Source organism: Mastacembelus armatus, chromosome 13 (genome assembly GCF_900324485.2).
Source record: "Mastacembelus armatus chromosome 13, fMasArm1.2, whole genome shotgun sequence".
In the NCBI taxonomy this organism is placed as follows: Eukaryota; Metazoa; Chordata; class Actinopteri; order Synbranchiformes; family Mastacembelidae; genus Mastacembelus; species Mastacembelus armatus.
Window position 1 is genome coordinate 14845720 of NC_046645.1, and position 21603 is coordinate 14867322.

At 37.8% G+C, this 21603-nt stretch overlaps 3 protein-coding genes across 4 annotated transcripts; 2 read left to right on the forward strand and 1 right to left on the reverse strand.

The window, feature by feature from the left end:
- The first annotated feature begins 1631 nt into the window (after positions 1-1631).
- Positions 1632-8686, forward strand: il4i1 (interleukin 4 induced 1). The gene is made up of 7 exons (XM_026296819.2): positions 1632-1730; positions 2156-2370; positions 3140-3252; positions 4236-4437; positions 4559-4627; positions 4751-4887; positions 6940-8686. The coding sequence occupies exons 1-7, from the start codon at positions 1700-1702 to the stop codon at positions 7706-7708; spliced, it is 1536 nt and encodes a 511-aa protein (XP_026152604.1). The 5' UTR covers positions 1632-1699; the 3' UTR covers positions 7709-8686.
- An 831-nt stretch (positions 8687-9517) lies between these two features.
- Positions 9518-12571, reverse strand: timm8b (translocase of inner mitochondrial membrane 8 homolog B (yeast)). The gene is made up of 2 exons (XM_026296835.2): positions 12336-12571; positions 9518-11257 (listed from the first exon to the last, which is right to left on the reverse strand). The coding sequence occupies exons 1-2, from the start codon at positions 12435-12437 to the stop codon at positions 11090-11092; spliced, it is 270 nt and encodes an 89-aa protein (XP_026152620.1). The 5' UTR covers positions 12438-12571; the 3' UTR covers positions 9518-11089.
- Positions 12572-12828: 257 nt separating this feature from the next.
- Positions 12829-18437, forward strand: sdhdb (succinate dehydrogenase complex, subunit D, integral membrane protein b). 2 transcript variants are annotated; one of them, XM_026298190.1, is made up of 4 exons: positions 12829-12921; positions 13542-13652; positions 16675-16825; positions 17068-18437. In XM_026298190.1, exons 1-4 carry the CDS (start codon positions 12873-12875, stop codon positions 17231-17233), a joined length of 477 nt encoding a protein of 158 aa, XP_026153975.1. In that variant the 5' UTR covers positions 12829-12872; the 3' UTR covers positions 17234-18437. The 2 variants fall into 2 exon arrangements, with proteins under 2 accessions (XP_026153975.1, XP_026153983.1); XM_026298198.1 differs by having other exon boundaries at positions 16678-16825.
- The last annotated feature ends 3166 nt before the right edge of the window (positions 18438-21603 follow it).

Genomic DNA, 21603 nt, shown 5'->3' on the forward strand with positions numbered 1-21603 from the left:
CACTATGCCGGCCACTTGGTTATGGCGTTCCATGTACGCTCTGCCTGCTAGCATCTTACAACCTGCTGTTATGTGCTGGTTGTTTTGGCCCTAGTCTAGATGGTGGGTTTCGAAGTTTCCATAGGTCCCACATCCCTTCATGATGTAGCCCCTCTCGCTGGGGTTACTCATGTAGTAGTATTCCAACAGTTCTCTATTCTATATATACATACATATATGTATATATACATACATATATATGTATGTATATATGCATAATATACATACATATATGTATGTATATATGTATGCATACATATATATATATATATATATAGAGAGAGAGAGAGAATAGAGAACTGTTACACTAATACATATATATATATGGCTCAAATGTGGTATCATGATTTATGAAGCTGCGCGGAAGACTCAAATAGAAAAGCTTGATTTGGCCAAGAAAAATAGGATTGGGTGTGAGACAACAGGGTGTGTGGATCCCCCTGTGAAGCACAGAGGAGCTGTGATGGTGTGGGGCTCCTTTGCTCGTTACATCGTTAGGGGATTTAGTCAGAATTCAAGACACACAACCAGCACAGCAACATGCAGTCCCATCTGACTTGACCTTGGTGGGACCATCATTTGATCATTTGTATTTTTAACAGGACAATAACCCTGAAACACCCCAGGCTGTGTAAGGGTGGTTTGAAGTAAAAGGAGAGTGATGGAGTGCTGCATCAGATGACCTGGTCTCTACAATCACCTGACCTAAAACCAAATGAGACAAGTTCCTGACCTGAATTCCTGACCATGGTGGCCCCACTGCTGATATCAAAAAGCAGAATCTTATTTTGTCATTATTTTCCATGCTGTTTGCCCAGAGATGCCACCCCTCACCCTGCAAACGCATAGCAATACATTCCTACGATTCCCTACTATTTCCATATCTGCGACATGGCAAACTGGCTTTAGATTCTCCAACAAGACCTCTGATTTCTAAGTGTAGCCTAGTGCGAGAGTGTTACTTTACACATACACATACATTAATATGACTTAGATCCTAAAGCCCCATTAGTTCAGTGCCTCAGTGTTTTCTGATATGCTGACAAAAATGTGAAATAAAACCTGCTCCTTGACGTCCAACAGCCATGTGTTCAGCTACACACATATGGATAAACTGTGATGTAGATCAAGTAAATAGATCAGGTGTCTCTTTCTCCGAGGCTTTTGCTAACCAGGTATTTAAATGAGTGAAGATTGGGGGGGAATGAACTATGCAGATGACTAGTATAACCTCACTAATCTGATTTGTTCGGAGTGGTTGACTCTGGAGCCGGTGTGGGAAAATATTTCTGCAAGACCTGAGGAGCCACGTAGTCGCTCATTAAAATGACATTGTGTTCTATTTCACACATACCACACATCTCAGGTTTTTCAGGCTGCTATTATATGGGGAGACACAGCACTGAACGTTTAGCTTTATCAAGGACTTGATTACTTCTCTTCAGCCATGCAGAGGGTTATGACAACTTACAATACATTACCTTTGACACAGGTGAATAGAATTTAGCCTGAAAAAGCTTTTCTACTTGTTGAAATGACAACACTTCCTGAGCCTCTCCCACTAAACCTATTGTATATGTGTTGGTAGGTTTCATTTTCCTCTCAAAGTGTTAGTGCCAGCTGCAGAAGGAAGTCCAGACTGAGGACTTCAGTCTTCAAGATGATTCCTCACATGGCTCTGTGTAAATTCTGTAAGTATTAAAACTGCTAAAACTTAATCAATTTATTTCATACTTAAATGCTGATGCCACTTAAATGTTGATATTGGTTTAATAAATAACCTTTTATGGATATAAAATTAATCTTAGAAGTATGAGTGAATAAAATCTGAATTGCAGAGAGGGAAAACTAATTGTGCAATATGAGCCAATTATTGTAAAAACTATTGCTATGTAATTTGTCATAAGTTCTGCTTAGTTATGTTAATTGTTTATGCCTGTTAACTCAGAAATAAAGAAATGAAAATGAAAGTTTGTATTTCTTTAGAAATCTTTCTTTTTCTGGTTTGACTGTTAAAGTTTCACTATTAGAGTTTGAAAATATTCCTCATCTTCCACACATGTCCCAAGTTGCTTTGAATTTTTTTTCTTGAATTGATATTTTCTGTCTCTGCCAGTTCCTTTAGTTTTAGTCGGCGTTGTGGTGTTTAGTGTGAGTGGGATCATTGGCGATCCTCTGTATGAGTGCCTACAAGACACAGACTACAGTGAGCTTCTCAACATTGTGGACAAAGGTCTTCCCGCCACTAAGAAGCCGCATCATGTGGCAATCATCGGTGGGGGTATGGCTGGACTGACCGCTGCAAAGGTTTTAGAAGATGCTGGCCATAAGGTAAGTTCAGTTATAGTGAGGACGTAATGGTTTCAACTTGAAATGTTTCATTTTTCTTACTGGAATGAGTTGCAACTCATGACAAGTGAGTCATCCCTTGTTGACTCATATAATCAGAGTCTGTCATCTCAAGTCCTATTGGCGTAGTGGGATGTGTTTACATTAGCTAGCTGTTCTGGTCAGTGATTTTATGCACGTATGTGCAAAATTTTACAGGCAAAATTTCCCACTATTTAAATCCCATCCAGAGTGACATTCTTGTGTTGTAAAGTAAAGCAATGGGTTTTTCCACAGGAAGAGCTGTTTACTTTTTTATCAGCTAATAAAACCTAATAAAACAATTAACTCCTGAGCACTAAAACAATAAATCTTACACCATCTGTTGATCATATCTATTCCTTTGAATTATATAAACTCTGTATAGCCATATAAGATGGTTTCCACTACTACTAGTAACTACCACCTGCTCATTAACACTGCCTTCATTCTGACAAAAAAATTAACACATCAAAGTCTGACACCTAAAAGGGGCACAATAAAGGCTTTTTTAGATTGTTTAATATATTATATCACTGTTTTATATTTCATACTTCTTTATACTGTAACAAACCTAGGAGAGAGAAACTATGCCGTGTATAATGTACTTGTACATGTTGATCGGAAAGACACAGGTTTTCCTTTGAATTTAGGGGCATTTTACTCATATAGTCTGTACATGCAACATACAGAGTATTTAATATGCTGATTATGCATTCTCATGGACAACAAGGTGACCATAATAGAAGCCAGTAACCGAATTGGAGGACGTGTGGAGACCTTCAGGAACCGTAAAGAAGGCTGGTATGCCGAAGTGGGAGCCATGAGGATCCCCAGCTTTCATAAGTGAGTAAAAAAAATACTTGCATGTCTCAATTAACATAACTGTGACTGTTGCAATGTGTTAATGGCTCTTTCTTTGTTCAGTATTTGGAGGATCAAACTGACAGATGCCAATGGAAATAGCACAGTTGTGTGGCTCGACTGTTAGTTTGTTCAGGGGTCTTGTTGTACTCTTTTAGTGAAAAGTATCACACTGCCAGCACCAGCGCTAGCAAGCTGGTAATAAAAAGATTCTGGTTTAGATTCCGTCAGACCTTTACCATCCTCATGAATTAAAGAGCTACAGTACCTTAAAAGGCATAGGGTTAGAAAATGATTTAGTAACCGTAATGACATAAGACATGAGAAAGTAATATCAAATGTTGCACATTTAGGATTAATTTTACTGATGTAAAAGATGGACAGCAGAATGAAATAAAGTATTTTTACTGTGTGGTACTGCTACGTCCACTTACAGTAGCTGGTCTAATCATCCATACATCCATTTTCTATATCCGCTTATTCCCACCCATGGAATAATCTGCTGGAGCCTATCCCAGCTCTCTTTGGGTGAAAGGCAGGGGTACACCCTGGACAGGTCACCAGTCCATCACAGGGCTACATATAGACACACAAAGACAAACAACATCACACCCATAGTAAAATCACATCACACATGCAAACTTCACATAGAAAGCTCCATGTTTGTGAACCCGGGCCCTTCTTGCTGTGAGGCAACAGTGCTAACCACTAAGCCACCGTGCTGCTCTGCTCTAATCAATATTTTTATATTAACAATGGATCATATGACTTCTGTTTGGTAAATATAAATATCAGCTTTCATATATTGATAATATGTCAACATTGTGTTTAAGTCAACTAATGCAACTATAACTAAATTGTCTAAATCTTCCACCTATCCCCTGTTTTCTTATTCTAAAAGAAAATGTCAGATCTTTTTTTTACATATGTATATCCCAAATTAATATGCAGCATTTATTCCACAGGATTCTACTTTCTTTTATTGCCAAATTACGAATCTCCCTAAACCACTTCATTCAAGACGACATCAACACATACTATTTGGTAAATGGTGTGTTAAAGAAAACCTTTGCTGTGGAAAACAACCCTGGTGTGCTCAACTACAGCTTGAACGAAAGGGAGAGAGGGAAATCAGCTGCTCAGCTCTTCAATCAGGCACTGTGGAAGGTCTGGATACACTCTAAATATTCATACTAATATTATAATCTTGTACACAATAGTGTACAGTATCTTTTTATTAAACAAGGACAGAAATGTATTTTTTTACGCAGTGCTTTTTGTGATTAAGGTGAGAGACGACCTCAAGACAATGGGCTGCAGTGCCATGTTGGATAAATATGATACCTACACAGTGAAGGTAAGGATTCATTTACAGTATTGTGAAATTGTCTTAATAGATGTCACACAGTGTATAGTTTGAATTTTTAAATAATATGCCACTAGCCTATATAAATCACATTTTACATTCTGCTGCTGACAGGAATATCTGGTGAAAGTAGGCAACCTTAGCCGTGGTGCTTTACGGATGACTGGGGACATCCTGAATGAAAACAGCCTCTTCTACATATCACTGACAGAGATGCTGTACATACAGTCAGACATCAGTGACAAAATTGAGTAAGAGATATTTCATTAGTTTTATGATGTCAGAGCTATTGCTGAAGGTAGAGCTAATCTCATTGGCTGAGACAAAGTTCAGTGGGTCTGGAACCATAAACATTATTTATGTTCAGTAAAGTAATGCAACATGTTCATCTTTTGTGTTTAACAAGGAAGGATAACACAAAAATGTTGCACAATTGCAAAAATGTCGACATTTACAGGCTGCTTAAAGTTACTTTACAGTTGACTCTGTTTAATCCATTTTAAGAGCAAAGTTTCCATCAGTAAGATGAAAAAAACTCTGAAAGCCCAAAATGATATCAATACATGGGACGGCTGATAATTTAACAAAGATTAGCGATAGACGCTGAGGGAATGAACTATGAACATTTATTCAAGTATTGTATTGAATTACAGTTTTGATGATCTTATACGAGTATTTGAATTTCTTGCTATTTAATACAACTTCACTACAGTACAAATTCTACAGTATGCTTTAGTACTTGTGCAAATGTTATTGATGCAACAGTTCAACAGCATAAGAAGTGAGCTATTTTGGATATTTCATACTGACAATGTACCAATTCTGATTCTGTGTCTAAAAGGATATAGCTCATATTGACCATTTTAGGCTTTACAGAGCTTTCTATGCAGATTCTGCTAATTGTTTAGTGGTCCACCTTGAAACTTGCAGCTGTTTTGTTTCATACTCATAGCTTTATTTTCAGAGATAATATTCTAAAAGACTAACATGCTACCTGTAAGTAGTCTGTCCAATGTTCATTCTGCTTTTATTTCTGTTTTGATCTTCACCAGCACCTGAGAGTTGGAGTACAGTTGGTCTTTTTTAGTGGAAACTATCTATTGTAGCTGTAAAAAACATTAATCAGAGTGGTGAAGGGCAGAGTTGCAGGCCATGAAAATAATGAGCTGAAAGATGGTAGCTTGGCCAGCTAGACCCACTCATTTCTTAGTGAAAGAATGTGGTAGAATTCTTTGTATAGAATAGAAAAGGCGCTAGTTTGGCTGGCCAGGCTACTAAAATTACAAATAACATCCATGTGGTTCAGCTGTATCAGGATTTCTCCGTATCAGTAAATATAGAGATTTTAATTTAAACAATAAATATAAAGCAAGTAAAACTACATGTATTGGTACCCAACTATTTAGAAGGACCTGTTTGTCACATTTTAAATACTCATAGGGCAGACAAAAAGTTATTCCAAACTGCCAGCCTATCATTTTGATATCAATTCTTAGTAACGTGTTAGAAATGATGATGATGATGATGATAATCATAATGATGATGATGAATTAGCAATTCCAGTCATAGAAAAAATAAAAATCTATTTTCTGATTCTCAACATAAATATTATGAAGGACATTCAACTGCAACACTTTTAATCCTGATAATAGAGGACTGCTTAAAAAATAATTTCACTAATGATTTGCCTTTAGTACTACATCAAGCTAAGGTAATGATGTATGCAAATGATACAACACGATTTGAAGATCTTTCTATACTTTGAACGGCGAATTACAGTTAATTGAAAAATTGATGATGAGAAAAATGTTAATTCTAAATGTAACAATAAAAAAGTTATTGTTTTTGGCTGCACTTAAACACAAGCCTCAACTTGATTTGAATGTAAAGGGATTGCCAGTTGAGCAGGTGGAGCAAACAGAACTACCTGAAGCAATTCTGGATGGGAATTTGAATTGGTCTAGGCAAGCTGTCAAAACTATTGAACTTATTGGAAAAGTCTGCCAGTGATTAAAAGATGTGTACAGTTGGTGAGTTCTTATGTTGATTATTGTTCAGTAGTGTGGTCGAGTATGACAAGCAGTGGATTAAGAAATTACAATTAGTGCAAAATAGATGCAATTGTTCTGAACTGTGATAAGAGAATGAATGTAATATTGAATTGGCCCTTAGTTACAATCAGATAAAAAAAATGTTCATCGTAAAAACACTCATTTGATGCATTGTTAATATAAAAATAGTCATTAGAGCGTCTTAAATTATGTTTTGCACTGCAGTTTTTATTAAGTGTTTTTTTTCCCCAGGTATTTTGAAGTGACAGATGGCTTCGACCACCTCCCTAGGGCTTTCTACCCACTGTTAAATGCTACGATCCTTCTCAACTCCAAGGTCAAGCTGATCAATCAAACAGGGGGCAGTAATGTGACCATAACATACCAGGACTGGCATAATTCAGGCTCTCTGACCAACCTAACAGTGGACTATGCCTTGGTTACAGCCACGGCCAAGGCCTCCCTCTTCATTGACTTCCAGCCCCCACTCTCAGGGGACAAAATGGAGGCCCTGCGCTCAGTTCATTATGCCAGCTCCACCAAGGTAGTGCTCAGCTTCAAGGAACGCTTCTGGGAGATAGAGGGCATCAAAGGAGGGAAAAGTATCACAGACCGGCCCTCTCGTTTTATCTACTACCCCAGCCACAGTTTCCCTGGTACAGTGGCTGGAGCCCTCCTGGCATCTTACACCTGCTCTGATGATTCCACACTCTTCCAAGGGATGAGTGAGAAGGAGTTGATGGCTGTGGTCCTGGAAGACCTGGTCAAGATCCATGGAAAGGACATCAGGCAGCTGTTTACAGGGGGACACGTGAAGAAGTGGGGCTTAGATCCTTATAGTTTGGGAGCCTTTGCCCTGTTCACTCCCTACCAGCAGGTACACTACGCCAAAGAACTGTTCCAAAGTGAGGGACGGGTGCACTTTGCAGGAGAACACACAGCCAGACCGCATGGGTGGATTGAAACCGCCATTAAATCTGCACTAAGGGCAGCTAAAAATATTAATAACCTTACAATTTAGTTGTAATTGCAGAAAATATGTTCTATTTTCAACATGTTCACTCCAATCTATTGGATTAGCAATATGCCTTTTGAATATTGATCTATCTGTGTCAGCCCTCTCTGATATGACAGATATTTTACTTGATATGCTATGTTTATAGCTCTGGACACGTAGGATTACAGGGCCTGTCTATTGGCAGCCCATAAACTGACATTCTGATCACTGGTGTATTCCACAAAGCAGGTCTAACAAACTTAACCCTGAACTCTCGAGGTTGAGTCACAGCAATTAGACTCTAGATTTTAGGTCGAAATGTTTCACTACTTGGATGAGTAACCCAATAACTGATGAAGCTACTTGGATGAGTAGTCCAATGACTGACGAAGCTATTTGAATCAGTAGTCCAATAACTGACAAAGCTATTTGAATCAGTAGTCCAATGACTGACGAAGATGCAGCAGCAAAGCGTTGAGGATTGGCATGGGAGAAAAATTGTGCTGGAGTCAATGTGTAAGTTTGAGAGGCACTGTTATGCCTAGTACTCTTATTTTTAACATTTATGACCATGTATCTATTAAGAGTAGGCTATAGATGAAAAAGATGTGGGATGTGACTATGTTTTATATTCATTTAGGTACATCCAAAAGCACCTGGCAGCAGCTCAAAATAAAATATAAGAACATCCTAGAAACATGCATGGCATAGGCCTATTGTATAGGCTTAGTATTATGACCTCATCTGGGTTAAGCATATTTGACACGTTAAAGAAATGAATTCAGTAGTTTTATTTCAAAATACAGTGGCTGTCATTCTGAACACAATACACTTTCAACACACAGTCTACATTTCACCTTCAAATCATTATAATCCACCTTGACATTGTATTGTTTTTTAATCTTTATTCTCAGTATTTTAACCTTATCCTCAACATTTCAACTTTATTCCCAACATTTTGTCTTTATTCTCAACATTTCAATTTTATTATGTGCAAAAAGTAAAAAAAAAAAATCTTCCCTTGTGGCCCTAATACTCCCTCATATCTTGAGGCTTGACAGGAAGTGATCTGATTGACAAAATAATAGTTGTTCTAATAGGCCTATCCATGCAGTGCCAGTGTAATAAAAGACTGCACAGCCTATGTATTTTTTTGTGAAAAGAGGATAAATCCACAGTGTACATGGGAGGAGAAACTACTGTCCTTACACTGACTGATTCATAAAAACAATCATGTCAGTAAAGATAAATTATTAGCTACTGTCTAATTGGGATTTTTAGGTGCTTCCCCGAAGACTAAATTCTGAAAATGATTGTGCTGTGATCAGCACTTTAAGATTAACAGTATGAATGAGGTAGTGAAACTGCCTGATAGTTTCTGCAGACTTCACAGGAAGGAGTAGAAACCAAAACTCTGACTTTCCTAAAGAAAATCTGCCAACAAGCAGGTTAGATTCATGGAGTAAAATTACTCCATGTTTAAAGGACATCTGTTTCTTGAACAGAAAACTCCACATTTCCCTTAACCCAGGGTTAACTACTCTGACTTTTCACTAAATCTGCTTTATGAAATACATCCCAGATCCCACGTAGGTTCGTATAAATGCACATTGAGTTATTTGTCCCCTGATGATAGATTTTACTGTCATGTGATGTCTGTGAGGTTTCAGATGATTTTCTGCCAAAATAAAACTTTTGAAAATAACACTAAATGAGATTTCAAACCTGCAGTGGCTTAGGAAATGATTCAAACCCCTTTGCCTTTTCTACACTTTGTGTTGAAGATTTGTAATGTACTCTCTCTTACTTAACTAATGCAATATTCAAGATTTTTTGTGTCCATTTATGCTATTACTGATATTTCCATGTTAAACTGCTCAGATGGTTTCATTTAACCATGTTTAAGGTACAAAACATGTGAAATTACCTTGAAATTATTATCCAAAAAAGCAAAGAATAAAGACAGTTAAGCTCAGCTCAGATTTATTGTGGGGTCTGTAGGAATGGGCTGAACCCAAGATTAAATTTAAAAACTTTTGATCCACCTAAAGTTATGCATATATAGTGATGCATCAGTTTAATCAGTTTACCAATAGATAACACAGCAACATACACAGTACACAACTTTTTACAAAAGAAGTACTGTTGCTTTTGATAGGTTTACTATGGCACTTACAAACTGGTATGGATACTTTCACTTATGAAACTATACTTCCAGCACCAGAAGAAATTGTTTATATGATGTGCCTTATACAAGAAGCTTACAACTGGCTATAATTGGCTGGAGAATATTTCAGTTTCTTTATGATTTGGACGAGAGGTTGAGACATTCAGATACTTAGAAGAAGTATCGATAAATGTAATAATACTACATGAAAACCAAATATTCATCAGGAAAACCCTAATTAAAGTACCTAAGTATTATCAATAAAATACTTAGATTATGTTTTTAGGTTGCCCTTACTTATTAAATTAAACATGTTCAATAAATAATGGTCCCTGTGACTGACAAGTGTTATCTCATATTATTATCTCATTGATGCATAATACCAATGCATCAATATATAGAATACATGGAATGGCAGGAAAAGTACAAGGCCAAAATAAAATATAAAAACAGCCCTTCCCTACACTCCCAAAACATTTAGTCTGCCCTCCCCTTTCTGACCAGACCCCTTTAGATTTCTATATAGTCTCCATGCTAAGGTTTAAATACTTCGCATCACTAAGACATTATAGACTACATTCTTGTACAAGGATTACAAGGTACATAAAATACTGACATCTAGTGTTTCCCTAAGATAAAATATTATAATGCATTCATGCATCCTCACTACACTTACTAGATGGGGTTTATATATTCTTAGCTCTAATCTTTTTCCAGAAACATTTACTTGACTACAAATTACAGATAAATATCCTTGATAACACTTAGTGTGTGCTATCAGTCTTTATTATCTAGGTTACTGTAAATAAATATATGTAAACTATCAGTTGTGCACCAGTGCTATCGTTCTTAGTGCTGTCCTTTCCTAAAATTATATTTTCTGTTTTCTACTGGTATGACATTAAAAAATGGCCCATCCAAATTTACCACTGAACCCGAACAGTGCTCTGCCCATAGAAAAATGCTCTTAGTTTGTTAAGTACATGAAGAACTACAGATGGGATGGTGATCAGAAGTGTACTATGGCAGTTTACCATCATCACATTACATGGACTCTCTATTCAGACTGGTGTTTATTGCTGCCATGTTTACCATTCAAGCATCACCAGGCAAAAGTACAAACATTAAATTAATAAAATCAGGTCTGCTAAACATTATCTTCCATCAGTGTCTTAGGAATACAAAATAATTCTTGAGTAAAGATTTAACAAAGTTCCACTGGCATCTGTAGTCCATTATTAATGACCACTTTTCTGCACCATCTGCGTGAAGCGGTTGGTTATAGTCAGGGTGGTGTCGATGAATCGCTCAACACAGTTAACCAGGCACGTCTCTGTCCTATAGTCCAACTTAGAGCCCGGACTGTCCACACACTTGTCCCAGCAGATGTCAGTGAAACTGTGCACCTGGAACCCATATAAGACTGAATTATATACACTTACACATATGCATTAATAAGTCACAATGATGGAATTTTGACTAGATAGCAGAAACACATAGCTGGTAAATAACTATTTGCTACATATCAATTATTACCATAACCTGGAGCTGAATTGATAGGCTACTGTCTTTTAGAGGCATATAGCAATAATGACGTATATACTGTGTATTCATTAAGTATTCAGACCCCTTTACTTTTTTCACTTTTCTTATGTTGCAGCCTGATACTACACTTGTTTAAATTCTTTTTTCTCATTAATCTACACTCAGTACTACATAATGACAACATGAAAACAGAATTTTAGAAATGTCTGTAAGTGTATTAAAAATAAAAAACTGAAATATCACAATTGCATAAGTATCCAGACCCTTTACTCAGTACTTTGTTGAAGCACCTTTGGCAGCAATTACAGCCTCGAGTCTTTTTGGGTATGACACAACAAGCTTTGCAGACCTGGATTGGAGAATTTTCTACCACTCTTCTTTGCAAATCCTCTCAAGCTTGGTCAGGTTGGATGGGACCGTCAGTGGACAGCTATTTTCAGGTCTCTCCAGAGATGTTCAACAGGGTTCAAGTCAGGGCTCTGGCTGGGCCACTCTAGGAAATTCACAGAGTATTTTGGCTGTGTGCTTAGGATCGTTTTCATGTTGGAAGGTGAACCTTCAGCCCAGTCTGAGATCCTGGGCGCTGGAGAACAGGTTTTCATTGAGGATATCTCTGTACTTTGCTCCATTCAGCTTTCCCTCAACCCTGACCAGTCTTCCAGTCCCTGCTGCTGAAAAAAAAACACCCACACAGCTTGATGCTGCTGCCACCAGGCTACACTGTCACGAAAGGTGTGTGCCTTTCCAAATCATATCCAATCAATTTAATTTAACAGGTCGACTCCAATCAAGGCGTAGAAACATCTCAGCAACGAGCAAGAGAAATGGGTCTGAATACTTATGTAAATATGATATTCCAGCACAATGTAGCGATGGATCCAACATGAAAAACACTAACTTAAAGGACTGGCTGCAGGTTAACATGGGTATCATACAAACCTGGGCCTGAAACTGCGCTTTCTGTTGCTCTGTAGCGATCAGACGCTGAAGATCAGCTGCCTCTGCCTTCTCCGACGCACTGATATTATCATAACTGTCCATTGCGTTATCAAATAGCTGCTGTTATTAAACAGCTTATGTTTTCTCAGTCACAAGGTTGTGAAGAGCTGGCGTGACCTACAGTTTTACCACGCTTCTTCTTTTTCTTCTTCTTTCGCTACTACAGGAAGAATTACAACTGGGCTGGTTATTACCGCCACCTACTGTTAAATTAGGGAATCCCTCTATTCGTGTAATAAGTCTATCCCAGCTCTCTTTGGGTGGGAGGCAGGGGTACACCCTGTTGCAGGAATTACAGATGAATCGAAATATCTCGTTTCTAGCTGACTGAAATGTTGTAGTAAACAAAGATAGTTACTTGCCAAACGCATAGAGGCCGCTAATGCGACAAACTGTGGATACCAACGCACTTCAGAGCCGAAGAAGAAGAGCGACCTAAGTACATCCGGGTGAGTGTGGTGACCTTGGTTGATCAACATGGCGGCTGTGATCAGGCTGGGCTTCGTGTGCCGCAGAGGATTTAAATGTAAGCTGCGACTGCAGGCTGATGTCAGCCTTGGTGTGACGAGTGCTTAGACAGACTGGAGAGCGGTAGGTCGGTAGCAGGGGTGTTTTGACTAGACAGGTGGAACGAACAAATCATGTCTGGCAGAGACTCTCAAGTTCACGACTTTACGCTCAGCCCAAATCTACTTCGCGTAAATATTAAACAACACTTTGGAAGCCTGTGGCAGTTGGTGACAGCAGCACAGCCAGTCAGAAAGTGTCCTCAGCTCTCACTGGTGACGGATAAGGGTCGGGGTTTGTGCGTTTTTATTCGCCACGACTCCAAAGGCGAAGAATGTCTATCGGCTAAGGGTCTGGTTTGGACGAGTCAACTGCGCATGCGCTTAATATTTAATTATCAATACGTAGTTCAGTGTCCCAATGTGTAGTAGCTGTTATATTAGAAAATGACCACACCCTGACCTGTTACCTCTCCTTTATTGGACCTTATATTTGCACTGTTAGATCAGGCTGCGTGCTCTGTTCTTCAAACACCATGACTGCTGTATTGAATCACTGTGAGTGTGTGCAAATACAGGCAGCATGATGAATTCCTGCTTGCGAGTGAGTTTTATTACTTGTCCCATTTTGTCTATTCAGCTCTGTTGCACCACAGCACTTTGTTGGCCAGGCCAGCGGTGGTGCCTCACAAGTGCCAGGAACAGCTCTACCTGCCGACAGCGAAGATCCATGCATCACAGGCTCTGCACGGTCAGTGTTGAAAGGTCAAAGTATGAAGAAGTATTAACAGTGTATGCGGTGGGTGTGGAGCACACACTCCACACAGGAAAAGCTGCAATGTTTAGTTGTTATTGATTTGATAATTGACAAATATTGGATATGTTTTCATGCAAAAATTCCCTGGAGTTGAAGTTTTTCTTTGACATTTGACCAGTGGTGGAAAATAACTAAGTACATTTACTAAAGTACTCTACTTAAGTACTTAAGAGCAGTAGCGTTTTGACGATACCAAAATTATGACTTCGATACCTATGCCAGCCTAGATAACGGTATCTCAGTACCTCTACTGAAATGATACCCGGGAAAAAAAACTAAACCATCAGGGAAAGTAATAGATTTAGATAATACTTTTCAGGTTTTTAATACTCTAATCAACATGAGCATCGACAAACATGGATGCTTAATGCAAATGTATGTTTATTATTATTGAAACTACCCTAAAAGAACATAGACATGTTTCAAAGACGGTAGTTATGTTTTTCAAAGACCTTGTTCATGTCTATTAAACACATGGAAAAAAAAAAGAACAGAAAAAAACACAAGTTCCCATAATTTCTTTCTTTGCACTGAGACAGCTGCTCAAACAGACAAGGCTGTTTGACTTGTCAGATGACAGAGCAGCTCGGTTTTTCTGAACAACCTGCCCTGACAGTGAAAACAACCTTTCACAAGGTATGGATGTGGCAGGTGTTGCTAAGTATCTGCAGACATCGTTTAGTAAATGAATTTACCGTTCAGAAGACCGTTTCTGTTTGCTGCTGCACTCTTTACTGTCTATGGCTGCATTTCCGATTTCTCCTGCTACAGGTTAGGCCACGGGTGAAACAGGAAATGCTCGCTGCATTAATCGTGCGTTTAATAAAGTTAGTGGCGTTAAACTGACTTTGCGTTAATGTGTTAATTTTGAAAGCCTTAGTATAAACAAACGTTTACTGGTCCTCAGTGGGGCCAAGTGACCTTTACCAGCTGCAACATAACAGGGATAAACACAATAGTGCATCAATAAATGTCATTCAATAATATAAAATAATACATTAATATGAAATGTGCGTTACTTTTACTTTTTCTATTTTGAGTATATTTTGATATCAATAAATGCAGTATTTGTAGCAGAGAATTTTTACTATGTGGTATTTCTCGTTTCACCTGCATTACATTTTCCACCACTGTATTTGACACCATTCTTTTCACTGTTACCTGGAGTTTTCTAGACCAGTAATGAAAATAACCCTGCTTGCGCCCTGTGGTGAGCTAAGTGTGACATACCACAGCCTCAGAAATGTCCACAGAGCTCTGACACGGTGACATCAACAAGCCACACTGTTCCCACTTTTGAATGAACTGAACTACATCATTAATGCAAAATACTCTAAAGGAGATCATATTAAACCAACCAGTAGTGGTCACGAGTATCATAGTACATAGTGTAATCAGTGTATAGTAATCTGTCAAAATGGTTCAGTTTGGTGATTAACATGATTCAGTTGAATAAAATATGCACATACCTTTGCAGGGAGCACAGTTGTTCTGCTTTGACATAAAAACAGAGTTTGGTGGTGTAATGTTTTTTAGCCTCAATTGAGAAACCCAAACTCTAGAGTGAGTTCAAGCAAGGTCTACAGGTTACACCAACTGTGACCCACTATTTGGGTTAGGGGATCATTTACAGAGTGATTGAAGGGTGGAGGCTTTTTCTGTGATCCACGTTATGTCAAAAACCAAAAGATGGCTTTGCTTAGTTAGGTTTTTAGTCTAGTTGAATGAGAGTCAATATTTCCTGAGGGAGATTTATCTTTGACAGCAATATACTGAAATCTAATTTTTACGGAGTAATTTGGATTTGAGGATATTGTACATATGTTTCGAAACCTCATTATCTTTATGAGCTCTGCCCAAAATGAGTATGAAGTGTCCAGTACCAGATCGTTTGGACTCTCAACATTGTTTCCATATTATTTGGTCACAAATTTTCCTTAAACAAGAACCTTTTTTTGCCTTTAGACATAATCCTATTTAGTCAAACTTTTTTAATGCATATTTGATTGAATGAAAAAAGGTTAAAAACATCTTTATATTACTAAGTCAGGGCTACCTAAGAAGGTGTGTTTGGTAATTGGCTAGATGTTTAAGAAATTTTAAAATCTACCCTGCCTGATAAACACTCACATCTTCAAACCAAAGCCCAAGCGTGATGGTCATCGTGGTCTACCTGGCCCAGTAGTATCCTTGTTGAACTTTAGATGACTGATACCACCTCAATATCGGTCAGATATGAAACTACAGTCCGTAGGTCAGTCAAGTAGTAGTCCAGGGCCTGTATTCACTAAGCTTCCTAAGCCTAAAAGTTGCTTCTAGTGATGAAATTCTAAGAAAATACTTAGAATTATGACATTTTCTTAGAATTTCCCCTTACATTTAGGACTTGTTGTGTACTTGTACTTTGCTGTTGCAACAATGCAATTTCTCCATTGTGGGACAAATAAAGGTTTATCTTATCTTATCTTATCTTAAATCTTAGTAAAGATAAAAATGATTCACAAAACATCTTGGCCTCAAAACAGCTCCTAAGATAAAAATTGTTAAGAGTAGAAATGAGGACATTTAAGAGGCTTAAGAGTTTCTTTAGCAGAGGACAAAATGGCTGAAAGAATAAATATTCTCCAAACACTGAATGATCAAGAGTGAATTAAACGCTATGGATCGGGTCGCGATAGAATAATGTATGTGGTCGAACTTAGAGATGTGCTCACATTTCTCACCCAACATAGTAATGCCAGCGATTACAACACTGAGGTATTTGGCAACTGGAAAAATGCAGCAGTGCAGTAGTGATGACTTGTCTGTCATAGCCTTCCATCAGCAGAGTGATCATGCAAACTGTTGCAAATTGTTGACCTATTTCTTTACCATAAGTATATATATGACTTATAACTTTCAAATGTTATTTAGCCAATTAAAGGGAACCATGTCTGCTGTTTGTTTTGCTCTACAGCAGGCTCTGGCTCCAACACTGCCTCTCTGCACTGGACAGCAGAGCGAACACTGAGCGTCCTGTTGCTGGCCATGGGACCTGTAGCGTATTTTAACCCCGGTCCTGTCATGGATTATTCCCTGGCGGCTGCCCTGACGCTGCACGGCCACTGGTAAGACAAGAAAAACACTAACATGAACCCTGGTTTTATTTGTTCTGAAGAGGTAGTTTTGTTTGGAGAATCCTTAAGTAACACTGAGGATGGTTTTGTCTTGGTCAAACAAGTAGTGTTACAAAGTTCATTTGGTGCATACTGAGACCTTGACTTTAATTTTTAAAATGACATCTGTTTGTCTTTTCTCTAATTGCTCACCATTTCTCTGTATGCTTTTATTTATTTTTTTTGTCCTGTAGGGGTCTTGGAGAGGTGTTGACAGACTATGTTCATGGGGACACAAAGGTCAAGCTTGCCAAAGCAGGTCTTTTTCTCCTGTCCACAATCACCTTCTCTGGTCTTTGCTACTTTAACTATAATGATGTTGGCATCTGCAAAGCCATTGCCCTGCTCTGGAGCAAATGAACATAACTATGGACTGAGAAACTTAGGAATAGATGCTGGGAGAGAAGCAATGTCATCCTGTCTAACTGTAAAAAGTCAAGTTTTTCTGTGTAAATTCTTATAAATATATCATTTTGTCAACATCAGTGATTCACAGGTATGTAATTGTAATTAATGTTGATCATTTCAGGCTTAGTCTTGTTAGTTACAGTAATAATTAGGCAGCTGGCATTTTTTTCTTTACTTCACAATCAGCTTTTGTTTATGTTCAAGCAGACACCAAATTGTCTTATTAAATGTTATTACCATTTCTACAGATAATCCTATTTCCCAATCTTTGTTATATGTACTGGAGACATGAACAAAACAACTATCACGTTACGCAACAGCACTGTTTGGCATCCAGATGGATTCTTCTCATGTTTGTGAGAACGTCTGTGACTGTACCTTGTTTTGAACAAAATGTGTACATCCTTCCAGGGCAGCAATACAGATTTGAGCATTGTTTGTATGAGAGCTCACCATTTACGCTAATACTCGTTTACCAGTGATTCACGTCAGTCATTCACTTCATCTTTATTTGCCACAACCTTATCATGACTCTCCGCTTATAGTCATATGCTTTGAGTGACAGGCGAAAGTGCAGGTTGTAACTTGCATTGTGAGGCCTTTATGCTGAAAGAGCCATACAGTGCTGGGTTTATACAAACAGGAGCAGGGGGGCGTGTTAGGGCAGACTGCTTTTGATGATCGAAGTGGTTTGCTTTGCTGATCTGTGCTGTAGGTTCATTAAAAGTAAGGGAGGCTAGGTCTGAGCTGCATATAATTAACAGCCATACAGCAATACCTGCTCTCCTTTACAGTAACATGGACACCTCTTTAACATGCAAGTTGTGCTTGATATATGAATTAGCCAGGAAACTCAAAATTTAAAGAATGACACACTTTATGAAAAATGTAAGTTTATTTTTCATTTCAAGTAAGAGTAACAAGATATGGAAGACAAATTAACACTTGTATAATATAATCTGCCCTAAAACTTGTAGCACATGCACACAGCTCTTGCAAACAGCTGTTAAAATAATTTGTATACTGCTGCTCAGTCGGTTGATGCAATGCTCATGTAGTAAATGTTTATGAACACTTATCAGCCATTGTTCTGCTTGCGTATTACGTGCATTAATTTGCAATATTTGTTAATAAATTTGAGATTATACAAAGTCAATCTTGCTTTACAGATGAGTTCATATTTTGTTGTTTTACAATTCAACATGCAATGTATAAAATGATAAAAGTACAAAAAGTATAAAATAAAGTTTCTACTTAGACAAAGTGGGTCACTTTAGAAATGATCTGCATATTAAAATTTGTGATAATTATATAAAAATGCTTATTTTACTGTTTAAATTACATCCACAAAATACCTGTTTCAGAAAAATAAGCAGCCACAAAGGCAAATGTGGGTAGTCAACATTTTCTTACTGCTCTAAAGGCAGGCATCAAAAACATGTTGCATCAAAGATCTTAATCTAACAGTCTCTTCCACTCAAATCTCAAGTTTCTGCAAAATACACCACCATAGATTTGCTTTTGTCTGATGACAAAATATTTACTTGATCATCAACTTGTATTTTGCATAAGTGACTGTGTCTTTGGGCATTAAACCTGCAGTAATTTATATTCTTTGCTTTTCGAGTTGTACAGTATAAGTCTTATTGTTGTATAAGCAAAGGGTAACAGTTTGATCATCTGTTATTAAACTGCGCAGAGAAATAAAAAACTGTATGGACAAGATGTATTGCAAGTCATATAGCAATTTATCCTTAATAAAGCAAGCAGGTTAATTTTCTTATGACTTTTTGAAATCATTCCATACATGGGGATAAAATAACTTGGCAATGCTCATCCACTTCATCATAACGACACTCTTGCAAGACCAGCCTGTTCAGAGAGGGATTACCCTCAACAGGCTCAAATCCCAGGAATTTACTCGGGTACATGGAGGACTCAAACATATACTGGTCAGATGCTGAGAGTTTTATTAAGTAGAACAAGGACTTGTGTGCAGTTTCATCAATTGTGTCTGGAAGATCCTAGAGAAAAACAGATATAGCAAACAAAGTCATATTTACACTACTGGCTAATGTATCCTAAGAAGCATTTGGCTCCAAATATCCTGAGATTATAACAGTTATACTTTGTGCTACAATCCACATATCAAGTGGACCTAGTGAATGAAACCAGACAAGGAAGAGGTCCTAAACCTATCAGTATTTAAACTGTTAAATATTGAAATGAATTCTCACCATTGCCAGGGGGTATATTTCATGCTTCTCACTGCAGCAGGCCACCATCTTCTGGCCATCTTTATTGGCATACAGCATGACAGCCCTGCCCTTCCTGTTCTCTAGAGCAGAGTTCTGGTAAATCTGGATGTTGAACTTGCAGTCTAGGCAAATACGGGATGAGCAAGAGGAAAAGCAGCATGTCACTAAAGACTGAGGAATCATTATTATAGGAAAAAGAAAAATATGACAATGTTTAAAAGAATACTGCCATAGACTGACCACTGTTGTGTGCCTCAATGTGTATGTGTGTGCTTCAGTAGTCGATCTTAATACAGCATTTATATTTCATCTGTGCTATCAGAATGATTGATGAGATCTGGGCTTTATTTGCACAGGAATTTTAGCACAACAGCCTCACAACAACTTTAACACAAACAATCCTGCAACACAAGCCTTCCTGTTTCTCTGTGACCCATTTCTCTGGCCACAAGAATTTGGCCCTTGCTGAAGTCTCTCAGACCTTCGAACCAGCCCATCCATCCATGGAGCCAATCCCAGCTGACACTGGGTGAGACACACTGGACAGACCAATAGTCTATCACAGAGTTGACGCATAGAGAGAAACTCACACCCACCACTATGGACAATTTAGAGTCAACAATTACTCTAACCACCATGTGTTTGGACTGTGGCAGGAAACCCACATGGACACAGGGAGAACAAAACTGCAAAAAATAACTATTTGCATATCATTTGTGCATCTTTGCAGTATTTCTGTGCCTGTTTGTCATTGTTTGAAGTCTTTGTGGTCATTATGGATCATCTTTACAATCTCTCTGCATCTGTTAGTTGTTGCTTTGTCTCCAACTGCTTATGAACCTAAAACACAACTTATATAGTTTTAGTATAATCTTTTGCTATACTTAGCTGCATCTTACCAGCGTGACACTGCTGTTGTGTAGTCAGGTCTTGTACTTGAAACTGCCTTTTATTGTGTAAGAGCAGGAATTTGTTGTCCCTGTTTCGGATCAGGTATTTAAAGCACTGAATGGAAATTCTGAAGGTATCTGAATCCAAATCTGAATGTTTGAGAGAAAAAAACATGTTATAACATCAGTAACATCATACACCGTCTATTGAAATATACATGTATATATATATACAAGAGTGGCCTTACCTGCTTGATCCACTATAAATAGAGAGGAGTAGAGACCAGATGAGATTTATATACCACCATTCAAAATGCATTCAAATTGTAATAAAAACAATATTATTTCTTTTATTTATTATTTCAATATTACTACTGTATATGCAATAATAGTACTAATTTATCTATTGAGAAACAAAGCATGAAATCAGTTTTACTGTCAAAGTAGAAGGCATCACTACATGCGCCATAAAATCTAACAGGGGAGAACTCAATGGTAGCCATCAGGTAGACCTACAAAAAAGAGAAAAAAAAAAGCAAATCTTTTGTTGGTTGTAAAATACAGCATGTATTCACTGCAGCATATAGTCACTGGATGGAGTCCAGGATTCCAGTGAGTACAAACCGGTTCTTGTCGCAGCACCTTCACTCAGACAGTTTTTCCCTTTCACTAGTCAGCAGTGTCTTTATCTCTATTTGATGTTTTAACAATGGGCGTCACTTTCATGCGCTCTCCCAAAGCTCATTATGGTTACCTGTTGTACAGTACGCACCTATCCTAAATTCAAGTTTCCGCTTTACACAGCCACATAGGACAGTAGCAACAACTACAACAAAAAATAAATAAATAAACTGTCACATTAAACACATTAGGAAAATAATACAAACCAGAAGAGCGAGAGGTCAAATACAAAACACGTCACCACTCCAGAACTGTTGGAAAAAAAAAGTAAAAGAAAAAGGAAACATAACTTGGGTTTAAAAAAAACAAACAAACAAAAAAAAAAAACAACTGTTGCACATTTAATATAATAATCCAGTATAATGGATTTTACTGTGTAATAGACCCATAATACTAGACATAAATCATATTTCCAACATTTTAAAAACATTTTTCAACAGTCTTTATAGTATGTGATTTCCACTCTACAGCCTATATACAAGAATGATCGTTT

Bases quoted from the DNA above. Each gene is read 5' to 3' on its own strand.
- il4i1 (XM_026296819.2), top strand. From the start codon at position 1,700: ATGATTCCTCACATGGCTCTGTGTAAATTCT. The intron at 1,731-2,155 runs GTAAGTATTAAA...TGTCTCTGCCAG, and splicing joins CATGGCTCTGTGTAAATTCT to TTCCTTTAGTTTTAGTCGGC. The intron at 3,253-4,235 runs GTGAGTAAAAAA...TTTATTCCACAG, and splicing joins AGGATCCCCAGCTTTCATAA to GATTCTACTTTCTTTTATTG.
- timm8b (XM_026296835.2), bottom strand. From the start codon at position 12,437: ATGGACAGTTATGATAATATCAGTGCGTCGGAGAAGGCAGAGGCAGCT. The intron at 11,258-12,335 runs GTTTGTATGATA...TATGGGTTCCAG, and splicing joins AAGCGCAGTTTCAGGCCCAG to GTGCACAGTTTCACTGACAT.
- sdhdb (XM_026298190.1), top strand. From the start codon at position 12,873: ATGGCGGCTGTGATCAGGCTGGGCTTCGTGTGCCGCAGAGGATTTAAA. The intron at 13,653-16,674 runs GTCAGTGTTGAA...TTTGCTCTACAG, and splicing joins TGCATCACAGGCTCTGCACG to CAGGCTCTGGCTCCAACACT. The intron at 16,826-17,067 runs GTAAGACAAGAA...TTTGTCCTGTAG, and splicing joins CTGACGCTGCACGGCCACTG to GGGTCTTGGAGAGGTGTTGA.